General features: G+C 47.1%; 1 protein-coding gene across 2 annotated transcripts in view; it reads right to left on the reverse strand.

Moving 5' to 3' along the window:
- Positions 1 to 16699, reverse strand: part of LOC115470518 (endonuclease/exonuclease/phosphatase family domain-containing protein 1-like) — a 156989-nt gene that overhangs the window by 75058 nt on the left and 65232 nt on the right. For both annotated transcript variants that reach the window (XM_030203750.1, XM_030203749.1), the window contains exons 3-4: positions 15275 to 15326; positions 14951 to 15055 (exon numbers count right to left, since the gene is read on the reverse strand). In XM_030203750.1, the coding sequence (XP_030059610.1) occupies positions 14951 to 15055; positions 15275 to 15326 (157 nt within the window). The remainder of the gene's footprint in view (positions 1 to 14950; positions 15056 to 15274; positions 15327 to 16699) is intronic.

The following is a 16699-nucleotide window of genomic DNA, read 5'->3' on the forward strand; positions in this document are numbered from 1 at the left end:
AAGCACCACAGAATCAAAGGACCGTGATACACTACGTACATAGAAACCAGAAAAGAGAATAGTTTAGCCAGCACAGCACTTCCAAAGGAAAACACAGTACAGGAGGAAATTAATCTATTTTTATTTCTATAGTGTTGTACTACATGCAAGGTCTGATTTCTTGGGGTTTCGACTTAATTTATGTTTTTTAGTTTGTGGTCACTTATTCTGTATTTGGCAATCTGTTTTTTTCTTTTTAGCTCCCAAATTATGGAATGACTTGCCTCTCCAAATTAGATTGTAATTCTCTTTTGTCAAATTTAAGTCCCAACTCAAAGCCTTTTATTTTCAATTCGTTTTCAGTTTTACTCCCTCAGTCACTGAGCAAGTTGGTGTAGGCCATGAGTAGAGAAGCATCACATTTATGGTCTCCTGTAATGTGTTTGTTGTTGTGCTACTGCTGTATCTATAACTGCATTATGTTCTTGGTATGAATGTTATAACTTTCCTATATTTGCCATGGAGTTCCTTTCCTGCATTTTAATTACCACCACTCTATCACAAGTCCCACAACATATCACATTATGGTCAATATTATTATTATTATTATTTATTATTATTTATAAATTAGATCATGGCTTTTCTATGCATGATAACACCATCCTGCTTATAATCGAACGAAAAAAACGCCCAAGAGTCGACCTAAATCGGGAGATGGACGTTAATCTCACAAAAACGAGTAAATCCATATAATTGAAAGCAATGTTTCAGTGCGTCCGTGTCGCTCGTACGTGGACGTAAAAACGTCCAAATAAGAGGCGTGTCGGGGGCGTGTTAGGGGCGGTGATACGACGTGGACGGGTACAACGTATAACGAATAGCGAAAGGGCTCTGGTTGGGCGGGAAGATGGGCGTAATATGATGGACCCGAAATAAAAGTGACCAGAGCAAGGAGGAAATCGTCTTTAGACCCATTAGCGATTGTGTGTAGTTGGAGAGTGGCGATATTGTTGGTGGAAGAGCTGAAGTGGTGGTTGCAGAGAGAAAGCCGAGCGTGTTGAGTACCTGTGACGGTCGTCTGTGTGCCCTGCCTCTTTTTGTGTCTTACCCTTTCACCGTTCCTTACTCCTACTCCTTTGCTCCATCGCCCCCTTCCCCTCCCCCTATCCATCCCCATTCACTCTTCCCACGTGTATACTCTATTCCCTGACCTCCGTTTGTCTCTGTGTTCCTGTACTGTTTGGCGAGTGAGTGGCCAGAGGGCGTGGTGGCTGGAAGTGACAGATCTGTGTGTGTTGGTGTTTGTTTGACTACTAGTCCTAATACTTGCACTGGTGGTGGGGATATGGATGCACTTAATGCACTTGTGGCATGCATGCTACACGAAGAGGCCACCCACCGCAGGAGGTATTCACGGCCCCGAGTGTTTAGGCCCCGCACCACCTTCCTACAACTCACTGACCAGCAGTGTCTAACAAGGTTCAGGTTTGATAGGGCCACCATTCGTCAGCTGTGTGAGCAGCTGAACCCCCTCCTTCAGCCCCAGACACGTAGGAGTAACCCCATCCCTGCCCACCTCAAAATCACTTCCGCTCTCTCTGTCCTGGCCACTGGCAGTTTTCAATCCGTATTAGCTGCTAACACAGGCCTCACCCAGGCTTCTATTTCACACTGTCTCACCCAGTTCCTGGATGCCTTCATAACTCACACCTCACACTACATCACTTTCCCCACCACCCCCCAGGCCCTGCACAACAACATGGCCGCCTTCTATGCTGTTGCTAGATTCCCCTCGGTCATCGGTGTGATAGACTGCACACACGTAGCCCTCAGACCCCCCCCGGGCACACGAAGCCACCTACAGAAATAGGAAGGCATTTCATTCTATGAACATGCAAGTTGTATGTGATGCCCAGGGGGAGATATTAGACGTGTGTGCCAGGTACCCCGGCTCCAGCCACGATGCCTACATCCTACAGCACTCGGGCATCTTCCGCAGGTTCGAGCGAGGGGAGTTCATTGGTGGATGGCTACTAGGTAAGTGCAACATGCATGTACCACCCATACTAGACCTCCTCCACTGGGCAACCCTCCGCCCTGGCTTCCTCCACCACAACCCACTATCCAAATCCCCCCGCCCCCCCTGTACCTGCTCCAAGCGATACACACTCATCTATCTCATTCTGCTTTTCCGCAAAGGTGACCGAGGCTACCCGCAGAGGACATGGCTTATGACCCCCCTGATCCACCCACAACCAGGGCCAGAAGAAACCTACAACAGGAAACATCGCAGCACCCGGGGGATCATTGAGCGCACCTTTGGTTTATTGAAAAACCGCTTCCGCTGTCTGGACCGGTCTGGAGGAGAGCTGCTCTACAGTCCAGAAAAGGTGGCCAAGATCTTTGTGGCGTGCTGTATGTTACACAATTTGGCCCAGCGCAGAGGACAGCCTCTCCCAGAGGAGCCACAGCCACCACCAGAAGAGGCCCCAGATGAGCTGGAAGAGGAGCCCCCTCCACCCCCAGCCCACAGAGCAGAGCTCAATGCCTACCAGCTTGGCGTAAGAGCAAGACAAAGACTCATTGAAACAAGTTTTAGGTGAATGTAAGTGAACATTTATTTTGTACATACAGTGCATATGTGTTTGGTCAACCCCACCACCACCACCACCACCACCCCCCTCCCACACCCACCCCCCTCCCACCAACCCTCACCCTACAGCATGTCCCATCATTTTCCCCTTCCCTTCCCCCGTCCCCTCCTACCCCTCCCACGCCCTTCCTTTGCAGCTGGTGCTGCATGGGAAGTCTCTTCTGAGCTGCTGCTCCCAGTGTCCTCCTCCGTATCCCCACAGCAGCCTGCGGCTTCGGCTGCACCGTGGAAATCGGGCCACCTTCTTGCTTCTAGTGGTCTGGCCACAGGACCCAGAATGGGAGCAGATTTCGCGGGTGCTGCAGGAGTGGGTGCGGAGGCTGAGGAGCGCAATGCCCACCTCTTAGCTGGTGGTTGCTGGTGGTCAGTGGAGGAGGATGTTGATGGCAGGGGCTGCTCCAGCAGCACGGGGGCTGGAGTAGGCGCGGTGCCCTGAGGGCGCAGGTGTTGGATGCTCTGCTCCAGCCGTCTCAGTTGCTGGAGCACCTCCTGGTGGCCTTCACGGTGCGCCTGGAGGAGTTCCTGGTGTGCTCGCTGCTGTGCCTCCAGTGCTTGGCGCTGCAGCTCCAGTTTCTGCTGCCGGTACTCCTCCAAGCGCACGTTGTGGCGGAGTAGCTCCGTGGCCAGCCGCAGGAGTTGCCTCCTTTGGCCAGATGGCCTCTGGCGGGGAGCTGGGCCCTCCTCCTCCTCCTCAACAAAGTCCTCCGGTGCTGGAGGTGCGGCCTCTGCTGGTGCAGGTGGTGGTGGTGGTGGCAGAGGCTGGACAGCTGGTGCAGGTGGTGGTGGTGGCTGGACAGCTGGTGCAGGTGGTGGTGGTGGTGGCAGAGGCTGGACAGCTGGTGCAGGTGGTGGTGGTGGCTGGACAGCTGGTGCAGGTGGTGGTGGTGGTGGCAGAGGCTGGACAGCTGGTGCAGGTGGTGGTGGCAGAGGCTGGACAGCTGGTGCAGGTGGTGGTGGACGCAGAGGATGCATAGCTGGTGCAGGTGGTGGAGGCTGGACTGCTGGTGCTGCAGGCTGTGGAGGTTGAGGCTGGACGGATGGTGTAGGGCGTTGGCCTTGCAGGCCACTAGGGCCGGCCTCCTCCGAGTCTTCACCTGTATAGCACAAGAGTGAGGAATAGTGTTGGTGCAAATAACCCACTTTTGTCTTTCAGCATTCATATACATTGGTATGTCCCCCAACCTGATGACCCAGCAAAGAGATGGTGAGGAGGAATGGAATTGACACGGGTACGAAAGAGAGAGCCCCGCAGGCAGCTGGGTAGAGGTGGTGGATGAGCAGCCAAGAGAAGGACACCACTCACAACGTTGTGCTCAAGCTGTTAGTTGTATAAATGTTAAATTGAACAACATTGCAGCATGTGTTGTGTTACTACTGACTTGCTAAACTGCATAGAACTGCTTTATGACCCCCATTACAGGCTCCTTCAGTTGAATGCATGTGGCCCACACTCAGTAGAGCACAGAGGTCACAGGAGGAACTAGGCACAGGTTGGTAATGGGAAAATAGAGGAGTAGTAGGGAAGGACGGCCCCCAAAGTTCTGCCACAGTAGTAACCTACACACACCCATAGGAGCCAACTGGAAAGTAGTATTGGGGGTGCTAAGCCCAGTGACCAACCCTCCTCCCTGCACAGCTACATGATCTTTCCTCATTATTGGGGGTGCTCACACACACACACAGCACCCACCCTGTCCACCCTGTCTGCTTGCTCCTATAACACACATGACCACTACCACTACTCAAATAGAGCTTACAATTAATTCAATAAATATGGGCACACAGGACAGGTAAGAGGAAACCCAATGACAACGGTTGGGATAGGGAGTAAGGGTAGAGAGCTAGGGAGTAGGGGTTACCAGGTCACAACAGCATCATAAAGGTGGGCTGTTAATATACATAAAGACAGCCAGAGATACTCCCCCCCCCCCACACCTACCTCCCTCCTCCTGCCCCCCACTCCTCACCTCCCTCCCCCTGACCCCAACACAAGTGTAGTGCAGCACAACAGATACCCCAACTGCATAATGAAACACCTACCTGAGTCCTCAGCCTGGCCCGAGGTGTCCATGGAGCCAATCCCGTGGATGCCCTCCTGGGGTAGGAGGGAGTACATCAAATAGTAACTAGAACAAAGTGCAGTTTACTGGAGCAAAAAAATACCACAGTACAAATCAAACGCTCCAGTCCAATTTTTTAAGGTGTTTTGTCGTATAACAGAGAAAAAAGCCCTCAGAAGCCACTGGTAAATTACCTGTGGTTTAGTGCATAGTTATAGATGATTGATTTAAATAACTTATGCAGTGTTTCTATCACTGGGCAAAAAAACTCTGTTATTTTATTTGTGGCTAAATTAAAAAGCCTCAATTTAATATTAACTGGCAGCACACAAAATTATGTTGACTGACTGCATTCAATACATCAGGCTCAGTTGAGAAAACCTGAATTATATCAGCAAACCGAAAAACAAAAAACTTAGCTTTAAGCTGGTTTCAAACACTTGTCATAATCCGTTCTACGGAGATCGCCGTTTCACCTAAGACCACGGCTTCATCAGGAACGGAATGCTGACCGTAAGTGGTTGCTGAAGTTGATGATGAAGGTTCAATCTCTTTTCAGAAAATGGCGCCATTTTCTGAAAAGAGATTGAACCTTCATCATCAACTTCAGCAACCACTTACGGTCAGCATTCCGTTCCTGATGAAGCCGTGGTCTTAGGTGAAACGGCGATCTCCGTAGAACGGATTATGACAAGTGTTTGAAACCAGCTTAAAGCTAAGTTTTTTGTTTTTCGGTTTGCTGATATAATTCAGGTTTTCTCAACTGAGCCTGATGTATTGAATGCAGTCAGTCAACATAATTTTGTGTGCTGCCAGTTAATATTAAATTGAGGCTTTTTAATTTAGCCACAAATAAAATAACAGAGTTTTTTTGCCCAGTGATAGAAACACTGCATAAGTTATTTAAATCAATCATCTATAACTATGCACTAAACCACAGGTAATTTACCAGTGGCTTCTGAGGGCTTTTTTCTCTGTTATACGACAAAACACCTTAAAAAATTGGACTGGAGCGTTTGATTTGTAGGAGGGAGTACACCATCAGCTCCATTGGTGTAAGGTTGGCAGTGTCATTGCCTGGGGGATTGGCCCCCGCCTTCCTCCGAACATCCCTCCTCAGCTTCCGCCACTTCCTCTTGCAGTCCTCCACGTCTCTCCCAGCATGGAAGACAGCATTCAGGCTGTCCCGTACTGCCTCCCATTCCCGCTGCTTTACTGTTGCTGCCAGCCTCTGCCCTGTGGGAGCAAACAGACTCCGGTGCCGCTGTACAATTTCTTGCACCAGGAGCTCCACCTCTGCCTCGAGAAAATTACCCTTCCGGGTCGGCGGCATGCGTGGTGGCATTGTACCAATGGGGTTTTCGAAAATACGGAGTGGGCGTTTATATAGGCGCCAAGAACGCCCATTGAGACGGGGGAATAGGCGTTTCTGATTTGGGCGCTACTTTTTCAATTATACACATAATTCCTAAGCGTGCCCAGCTGAGATAGCGATTAGGAACACATGCTTTCGATTATGAGTAGATAAGTATGGGCGTCTCCACCTGCCTTCCCTTTCTTCATTGCCATTTTACCTGCCATTTCCTGCACTTAGACCTTGCCCGATGTTCGTAATAATCAATTACAGGGTTTTACCCTCACTTATATGAAGGTATGTGTTTAGCAATGTATGCTTGGGTACACCTGTGTATTTAGGGGGGGGGGGGGGAAATTATTGTTGGCCCTCAGCCACCACGCCTTCCGTTTCCTGTCTTCCACATCCCCTGATGCTCCCTTTCTTTCTCCCATTCTCTCTGCCTAGTTGTAGCAGGCAGTGTGTGGGGGCCACGAATTTAGTACAGTCGGCCCAAATCAAACACCCCTCGGTGAGGGTCATTTCAATCAGGGAGATGTGCAGCTAATGTTCCAGAAGATAAAAGGCGCACTACACAGTCTTGAAACAGACGTTCATGGTAAGCTGTCATTTGTCTGCCACCTCTTCTCTTTGTGCTCATAGTCAAGGAGTGTGCATTCACTGTATGTATGTAGTCTGGAGTCAGATGTTAGGTAGCTCTCTTTTCACCAGGTTCCTGTGCACTGTACTGTGGGGTTGGCAGGTCCTCAGTGGTGTGGGCCAGCTGTTGGAGGTGCTGTATTGGTTCCCGGTAGCTTCCATCTTCCTTGTTTATGTGGTGTACCCCAGTCCCCATTTATGAAGTGGCCACCCATTCTCAAGGTCCATAGGCGGGGGAGGGGAGAATGATTAATGCAATGGATGTGTATAGCACATTATGGAACACCTTCCTAAATTGCTCCATAGGTAGTAGGGTAGGGAACATGCACATTACATTGTTTTTAATCGGTAGCCTGGACAAAAGGTGGCTACAGGTAGTGCCACTGAGGCCTATGACGTGGTGGTGAGGGAGAGGGGTGTGTGTACAGGTACCAACCCAAAGTAACTGGTGGTGGCTAAAACCTGGTGGCTGCTGTGGCCTAGTGGTTAGAGCACCAGCCTTATAATCATAAGGTTGCTGGTTCAAATCCCACCTAAGGCAAGTCACTTCAGAGACAAAGTTTGACACAAACCCAGAATACTTGAATGTAACACACCTTGATCGACTACTGGAGAAAGTGTCATCACAGCTGCAAATAATGAGCACCATTTTTTTGTGCCCTTCCCTAACACAAGTATTACATTGCAACTGTGATGAAGTAACCATCCATCTATTGGGTTTCCCATTGTTTCCCTTTTGCTCCTCAGCATTATATACCATAGCTGATGTATTCAATGTGAAAATATGAGCCAGCTGTTTGTAGGTCCTTCTTGGGCCCCCCCCCCCCCCCCACCAATGTGGCTTGTGGGTACGGATATGTGTCCATCAGACAGCAAACACTGTGTATGTGGTACCTGGAGTTATGTGGAAGTGTGTACCTGGCAGATCACACCTGGTACACTATTAATCTCTTATTGATGGCACTCTGTATTGTGGGTCAGTATGGTGGAGGGGAGGGAGGAAGGGAGAGAGAGATGCTGGCTGGCCATTTTTATTCATGAACACAAATATCCATCCAGCCTCCCTGGCCCAACCCCCCTGCACATATGGCCATGCAGGTTGGAATGAACAGGTGGCGTTCTGTCTGGCCAACATTCTCAGACATACATCACCTTCTCATTCACACAGCACATTTAATGCTATGCATATTGCTGCCTCCTTCCTCTCAACTCAACAGCACCATTTGGTGATATGTAATGCACAAGGGAGACAAACACACACACACACCCTGATAGTTATATTATAACAGAAACATTTATTTCCCCCCCACCCCCACCCCTACAAAATAAGCCCCAACAATGCCCTCCTCCCCCCCACAACTCCCCACACACCCCAACAATTCCCTCCCCCACCCCCCACAGAACCCCCAACATTTCCCTCCCCCCACACACACAACCCCAACATTTCCCTCCCCCCACACACACAACCCCAACATTTCCCTCCCCCCACACACACAACCCCAACAATTCCCTCCCCCCACACACACAACCCCAACATTTCCCTCCCTCCCCCCACACACACAACCCCAACAATTCCCTCCCCCCACACGCACAACCCCAACAGGCCCCCCCTATTTAAATTAAGGGCGGCCACGCCCTCTTAGTAAGGCCCTCTGTAGCAGGGCAATGAGCAGCCCCAGCAGTACCCTTAGTGGGCCCTGGAGCTGCTCATTGCCCTGCCGTAGGGCTGTCACCTCCTGCAGCAGCTGGTGCTGGCCAACTAGAAGTTGCTGCTGGCCAACTATAAGTTGCTGCTGGCCATCTACCAGCTGCTGCAGGAGGCGCACCACAGTGGCAGGCCCAAAGGCTGGAGGTGGGCCAGGGGACACGGAAGAAGATGGCCCAGGGGATGGAGGTGGGCCAGGGGACACGGAAGCTGGCCCAGGGGATGGAGGTGGGCCAGGGGACACGGAAGCTGGCCCAGGGGATGGAGGTGGGCCAGGCGATGGCGCTGCAGGTGGGGAGGGGTCCTCATGAATGTCCTCCTCATCTATGATGAGGACTCCCTCCTCCGAGTCCTCCGAGTCCTCCTGGTGGGCCGCCTCCTGACCTGGCTGCTGCTCCTCCTCCTCCTCCTCCTCCTCCTGGTTCCCCTTCTCCTGCTCCTCCTCCTCCTGCTCCTCCTGCTCCTGCTCCTCCTCCTCCTCCTCCTGGAGGTGGTGGCCCTCCTCATCCTCCCGCTCAGCTTCCTGCTGGTGGAGCCCTGTGTATGTAAAAGGAGTGTGATTGAGATCAGTGCATACACCATGGCTTGCATAGTGCAGTAGCTGGGTGGCGTGAGGCAGGGGATGGGGCAGGGTGTGGTAAGGCGTAGCCTATGCCCATGGGGAATGAGCTGCATCAGATGACATGAAACAGAACCCTGGACCCTCCTCTGACACACACCACGCAGGACATGTTGCCATACCAAATTCATTGCTGACCAGCATGTTTGCATTGTGAGATGCAACGAGGGGTTGATGGGCAGTTGTTGTAGGAGTTATTGGGGGGGGGGGGGGGCAGTGGGAAGGGTGTTGAGCACAATTCTTTTATGTGATTTAGGCCATAACATGCAGTAAAAGTAGGGCCTCAGGCAGCTGTACCAGGACACAGTAATCAGCCACCACAATAAGGGGAATAGTAAAGTGTGGCATATCATCTCATTCATCTCGGGGGGATGGTCGGACGTTGCAAGCACGCTCATGGGAGAACCCCTGCAACCTGCATCCTTGATCTGGGACAGATATGGTATTACTAGGTGGCTATTAGGCACATGGGAAGTGATATTGTACAACACATTTGCTTTATTCATGAAATGTATGTAGTAATCTGTATACAGGTGTCCTGTTTTTGAATACTTACGGCGAGCCCTGAGGTGCCTTCGCACCGCCCGGATGACGTCGGGCCTCTCCCGCCTCACCCTGCGGAACCGCCTCCGCAGGGACTCGAGGTCCCGGTGGACTCCAAAGCGTCTGTAAGATATAAGTTTGGAGAGCAGGGGTCAGGGGTGTTGGTCCTTTTTGTCCTCTGCACACATTCATTTGCTATTCACATACCAGAGAGAGAGGGTCTACAGTGTTGGGGGGGGGGGGGCACCTCCATTGGTAGTGAATCATAGGAGCCACCTTTTTTCCATTTTGGGGGGTGGAACCCCCAGTGGAGATGACCCCTCCCTCCATACATATTTGATATTGGGGGTGGGGTGGTGAAGCACCCACAGCAGCCACCGAGTTGGTTCCTATGCAGATGATGCCAGAGAGGTGGGCATGAGGCCAGACAGTACCGTTTGTATACATTATAATGACTGCTTGTTAAACTACTTTATATGTGTTATCATGACCATGTTATAAAGTATGGTATAGGTTTCATTGGTCTCATGCTTCCACTATTCGGAGGCTCCAAAGAGGGGTTGGAAAATGTGGCCTTCACATAACTAACGAAATTGTCACATAACACTAATAGCAAATGTCACATACCTAACCTAACGAAATACATTCTTGTAGGGATGTGGGAATGGTGGTCGTTTCAATAACATACAGATTATTAGTGATTGTGCATGTTCCTATATTACTCATGATCCTTGCATGGACACTCCAGTTACTGCTGGTAACATTGATGACGGAGCTGTTATATGTGTAGGTACAGGAGGGGAGGGGGGTTGGGCCATAACCTTACCTCTCTAACCTTTCCCGGATGCGGGACCAGGCTCGCATGGCCTGCAGCCTGGGGGGCAGGTGATGGTGCTGAATGAAGAGCCTGTGCCGGTGCCTTACACACAGCCGCACCAGCATCAGGCTCTCCTCCTGCCCGAAGTTGGGTTCCCTTCGTTGTGCCATTTTTCCACGTGTTGGAAAAGAAGTGCCTTATATAGACGACCTTGCGTGAGGGACGTCGTTTCACGCACAGCTCCATATATCGATGACCATTCCATATATGGCCCCTATCAGCACGTGGACGCCCTCGTAAGCATAGACGTCTTTGACGTGCACATGCCTGCAGGAGTGTGAAACGTGGCTTCTATAGATGAGTATGACGCACCCCACCCGACCCTTTTCACATATACACAATATACATTTACTGCATGTTCAGTAGGTGTACAGTGCATGCAGATCCGCACATTCAGATGGGCACATATGATGAATGTATGGGTGGAGCAGCATGATATGTCTGTAGTTGACACATATATGCGTTCGTCATATATTTCCGTACCTGGATGGCCTGAACAACATGTACTGTACTTGCGATACACCTATGTACATTATTTTACACACCACGTGATTTGGTCGTTTGCACCTGCAATAATCGACCATCTTAGGGCGCCCAATTTAGTCACGCTTATGCGCTCGTCATTTGATTGTTTTCTTACAGGGATAATCGATTATCGAAAAACGCCCACACTATTTTTCCATTATACAGGTCTATTTTTGGACGTTATCGTAAGAACGCCCTAATTCGTACTTGGACGATCTTTCCATTTTGCCCCTCTATGGATAACGGGGTTACAAGCCGCCTCAATTAACGAATAGAACAAAATCCCCATACTTATTACAGCAGGACCTCTCCAATTGGAAGGACCAAACTATAAAAACCCAAAACAAACCAGAGATCAACACCCTAACCAATACCAAAAAGATAAGCACAAATAACAATCACAATGGCCACAACATCAAAAAAGAAAGAACTCACAGGCATTTACAGTCTGTTAAGTACACCAACATCAACATTGATACATATGTACACATTCCTAAAGGTTACATAAATGTGAGGTTAACAAATCAACCACAATTAGAGACTGGATTGAAAATGAGCAATTAGGTATATTATTCATAACAGAAACGTGACTGAAAATGCGATATGATCCAGTACTGCTTGACCTATGCCCGCTGAGATATAAAAGAGCACTCACCAACAGAACTAGTAAGAAAGAAGGTGGGGTCACCTTAATATACAAATCCTTCTTTACAGTAGAAACCATAGCTGAACATATATCCCCTGCGATTGAAATCATGGCATGCAAAATCACAGACTCAATATTAAATGATCAGTTATGTGATATAGAAGGGCATTTTCGAAAGAAACGTCTAAATCAGAATTTGGACGATTTACAAAGACGTCCAAATTCTGAACAGGAAAGAAGGCCATTTTTGAAAAAGATGGACGTCTATCTTTTGTGTTCAAAAATACTATGGATGTCCTGTGATTTTTGGATGTTTTGTGATTTGGACGTCTTTGTTTTTCGGCCATTTTCGAAAAAAACCCCAAAAACATCCAAGTGTAAAACGTCTAAAAATCAAACCATTGGTAGGAGCCATTATTTTTAGTAGACTGGTTTCCCTGACATCCCAGGACAGCAATAGGGCACCCTAGGGGGCACTGCAGTGGACTTCACAAAATGCTCCCAGGTACACATCTCACCATTGCTCCATTACCTTGTGTGCTGAGCCCCCCCAAAAAACTCACTACCCCCAACTGTACACCACTACCATAGCCCTTACGGGTGAAGGGGGCACCTATATGTGGGTACAATGGGTTTCTGGTGAGTTTTGGAGGGCTCACAGTTTCCTCCATAAGTGAACAGGTAGTGGGGGTATGGGCCTAGGTCGGTCCACCTGTCTGAAGTGCACTGCACCTACTACTAAAGTACTCCAGGGACCTGAATGCTGCTGTAATGGACCTGAGTATGACATCTGAGGCTGGCATGGAGGCTGGCAAGTAATGTTCTTCAACACACTTTTTGGGGGTGGGAGGGGGTTAGTGACCACTGGGGGAGTAAGGGGAGGTCATCCCTGATTCCCTCCAGTGTTCATCTGGTCATTTAGGGCAACATTTTGTGCCTTATTCATAATAAAAACAGGTCTAGCTCAAAACGTCTAAGTTTTAGTCCTGGACGTTTTTGTTTTGTTCCATTATGGCTGAAAGACGTCCAAGTCTTAGGAACGCCCAAGTCCCGCCTTAAACATACCTCTGGTACGCCACCTTGAGATTTGGACGTCCTTCTGACGGACTTCAGAGAAAGACGTCCAAAAAGAGGTTTCGATAATACTGATTTGGACGTTTCTGTGAGATAAACGTCCAAATGCTGACCTATGTCACTTTTTGGACATCTATCTCTTTTGAAAATGAGTCTGATACTTTTCTACCACCTGCCTGGAAGATGGTCCAATGCCCAAGATGACTTCATGGACTTCATATCAAACATATGCACAAACTTCTCAAATTTCCTTCTACTAGGGGATATCAATCTACACCTAGTCAAGCAACATAACGCCAACACCAGGCTTCTAATAATAACCAATGGAACTTCAAAATGGCAACCACCTCATCTCATGTAAAAGGTCACCAATTAGACATACTAGCTTAGAAACTCTTAGCCAATAACAACTATATAATAGAGAATCATAAATGGGCAGAGGTGCCATGGTCAGACCATAACAAACTCACCTTCGTACTTCAATGGAAATAAAACAGCAAAAACAGATAACCAGAAAAAAAGTGGACAACCATAGCTTCTGGTCAACAGCGATGAATGATCAAACAAACATAATACCCACTAACATTCACTTCATGAGAAAATGGGATGAAATAAGTGGAAGCACACTAAACAAAATAACACCACTCAAAATGAAAACTAAGAGGAAACAACAACCGTGCCCCTGGTTCAATGAGAAACTATTAGAGATGAAAAAACTGTGCAGGAAACTGGAAAGAAAATGGTCCAAAAACAAATCAGACATGAACAAATCCACATGGAGGAAAGCCCTAAGCAAGTACAAACACACCATAAAAAGAGCCAAAGCGGAATACTATAGCACATATGTGCACTCAGAAGAAATAAACACAAAAAAATATATGAATGAAAAACGTACTGAACACACAAGCTCTGCTAATGTCAAACGAAAAATCACCAACAGCAGATAAGCTTGCACAATATTTTGAAGAAAAAATAATAAAAATAAGATCAAACCTGGCTGCAACACAAACAACACTCATAGAACCACATCAAGGCAGACAGAACCTGGTCCTCCTTTAAGATACCAACAACCAACTCAGTTAAAGCACTATTGACAAAATATGCACATGCCAATTGTCTACTAGACAGTTGCCCAAACTACATGATGGAAAACCCACCAGATTGGTTCATCAAACGCTTAACTGAACATATAGAATACATGTTCTCAAAAGGCCATTTCCCTTCTGACAAGGGCAACATCATACTCACTCCAATCCCTAAAAATGCCACCAGAAAGATCAGTGAACTCACTAATTACAGACCAGTGGCATCAATACTGTTATGAATTAAAATCAGAAAGATTAAACAATTACTCCTGTGCAATGTTCACTGGAAAAGGACTGGTAATTGTTGGTAAGTGTAGAAATGACCTTTTATGAAAGAAAGTGTTTATGCAAAACTAGCAAAACAGAAAATAGACAAATTATGGGGTCAGATGGGATGCATCTTGGGATACCCCACATCTTTTCTACCAACTCTATCCTTCTTTGTAACTCCATATGGCTGTATCCCATTCATCTCCATGGCAGTAACAATATCCACACCCACCCACCAACAGTAGGGCTTGCAGATCAGGAATTTTATTGCCTAGAATCTATGAGCATTTGTGCTCATAACTTTCCAGTTATTTCTTTTTGGCTTATACTAATTACAGCTTCAAGCCTGCTCTCCATATCTACTCTTGGTGCTGAAGAGTGGACTAATGAGCTCATTAATTTTAAATTTTTCTGAATGATCTTCTTTTGCTAATCAGGAGTGAAGGTCCTAATCCATCAGCTTTCATGCACCACCACCTCCTCTAGCTTAAACAACTGTCCGTGTATGAACATATAATACTTCTGACAATGCTATGGACTTTGGTAACTGGAGAAGGCTGTCTCCTAAATTCTGCAATGCCTTATGTACTTCACCATTTCTGATTCTAGTCAGGGCACTGGTCCCCAAATTGATTATAACATCAACATCAGGGATCTTTTCTTTTCTGGCATCAATATTCAAAATGATTTATGTGGTTAACTTCTTTATGTAATGGCTGTCCTGCTGAATACTGACCTCTCAGAAACTTTCAAGGCACTTTACAGAAAAGTTTGGAGAATCATGGGGAAACGTGTAATGATCAAGAAGTCCCTCTGAGAAGGTATATATATTAGCTTGAAAACTACATTCTCAGAGCCCCCTACTGAGGAGGCAGCTCATTATTCAAATCCTGCTATAACATATAACAGATGTATCAGCACCTGTGCTTCATCATCACATTCTGGAATTATGTATCTCCATCTGCCTCGCAGACCTGGCCAATCTTTTAGAGCAAGGAGGGATGGGGTCTCTATCTCTTTACAGATCTAGGAACAGAAAGAGAGAGGGTTAAATCTTTACATAATTCACTACTATTTCAAAAATCAGTATCCTCACTAAAAATCCATCTACCTTTTCTATCATCTCAGATGATCTACCTATTTTCTGTTATCCTAATCTATACCATTCTCCAGGAATCTATTCAGTGTTTCATACCTTCTTATCAGCAAGGATGCACCATTATTCTCTAAATACAATTTGCCTACCTTTTCCAAAGCTAATTCCTCTAGAACTTGCTGCACAGCCAGCAAGCTTATCCTGAAAGAACAGAGAAAGATATATGTCAGTAAAGGCTTAAAGAGGTCCTTAACATAGTCAAAACAGTTGGGCTGGCTGAAATATTCCCTAAGTCGCATAGTGCTAAAATAAATACAAATACATTGGATATTATTTTCCACATTAGAGACATGGAGGGGCATAATCGAACGCGAACGCCCATCTCCATGGGCATCTATCTCAGAGAACGGGTACGTGAAGGGGCGCCATCTTTTTTCCGATAATACGGTTTGTGCCAGCCAAATGCATCGGATTTGTGCGGATTTGAGCTGGGCGGTATCGTTTTTTAGTGATAATGGAAACCGAAGGCGCCCAGCTCAAAAACAAACAAATCCAAGGCATTGGGTCGTGGGAGGGGCCAGGATTCGTAGTGCACTGGTCCCCCTCACATGCCAGGACACCAACTGGGCACCAATAAGAGGAGTTTGAACTGTATGCTGCTCCAAGTCCATGCATGGCCCTTCACAAATTGGTGCACTCTCACTGCAACTATGTGTACTGATCTTGGAAGCAAATTCTGAATCACAATCAGAGGGAACAAATTGGAATTGATTTCCTCTTTTGAGGATATACAGAGGCCAATATTAGATGTAGGCATCTAAGTTAGTAACCCATTTTCACTGAACTTAGGCACCCATGATTTCAAAATGTAGGTGCTTAAAATGAGGAGAAAATAGACCCTTATCTATAGGTACCTAAATTCAGGTTTATTATTCAATTCTATAACTTTTGGGGCTCAAGTTAAGCATCCACCACTGGAAATCAGTCTTGATCTCCTAATTTTATTCCCTCAACCTGATCCCTCCCTTGGTCTTGCCCAATTTTTAGGTGTAGGTAGTCAGTGAATTTTCTGAGTTTCCAAAATCTAGATGCCTTCCTCCTTAAGTAAAGCACCTAGATATTTTGAACATCAATCTGTTAGTGCTTTATTCAAGTGTTGTATGGTGCATTTCTGTTTAGTTAATTTAATGTATTTAGCCATGTCAGAGGCATGCAATTCCAGTATATGTTTTCAGGGTAACCAAAATATACAAATAAACTGTATCCTTAGATCAAGTTAGGGCTGTACCCAATATCCATATTTGATTTCATATTCTCATTTCATGTCCTTTTGTTCTACCACCTTCCCATCTCCGCAAACGAACCTTTTCCGGAGATGAGAAGATGGTAGAAGGAGAGGACATGAAATGAGATTGAAGGGGGGCAGACTCAAGAAAAATGTTAGGAAGTATTTTTTCACGGAGAGAGTAGTGGATGCTTGGAATGCCCTCCCGCGGGAGGTGGTGGAAATGAAAACGGTAACGGAATTCAAACATGTGTGGGATAAGCATAAAGGAATCCTGTGCAGAAGGAAT

Source organism: Microcaecilia unicolor, chromosome 5, assembly GCF_901765095.1.
Source record: "Microcaecilia unicolor chromosome 5, aMicUni1.1, whole genome shotgun sequence".
Classification (NCBI taxonomy): Eukaryota; Metazoa; Chordata; class Amphibia; order Gymnophiona; family Siphonopidae; genus Microcaecilia; species Microcaecilia unicolor.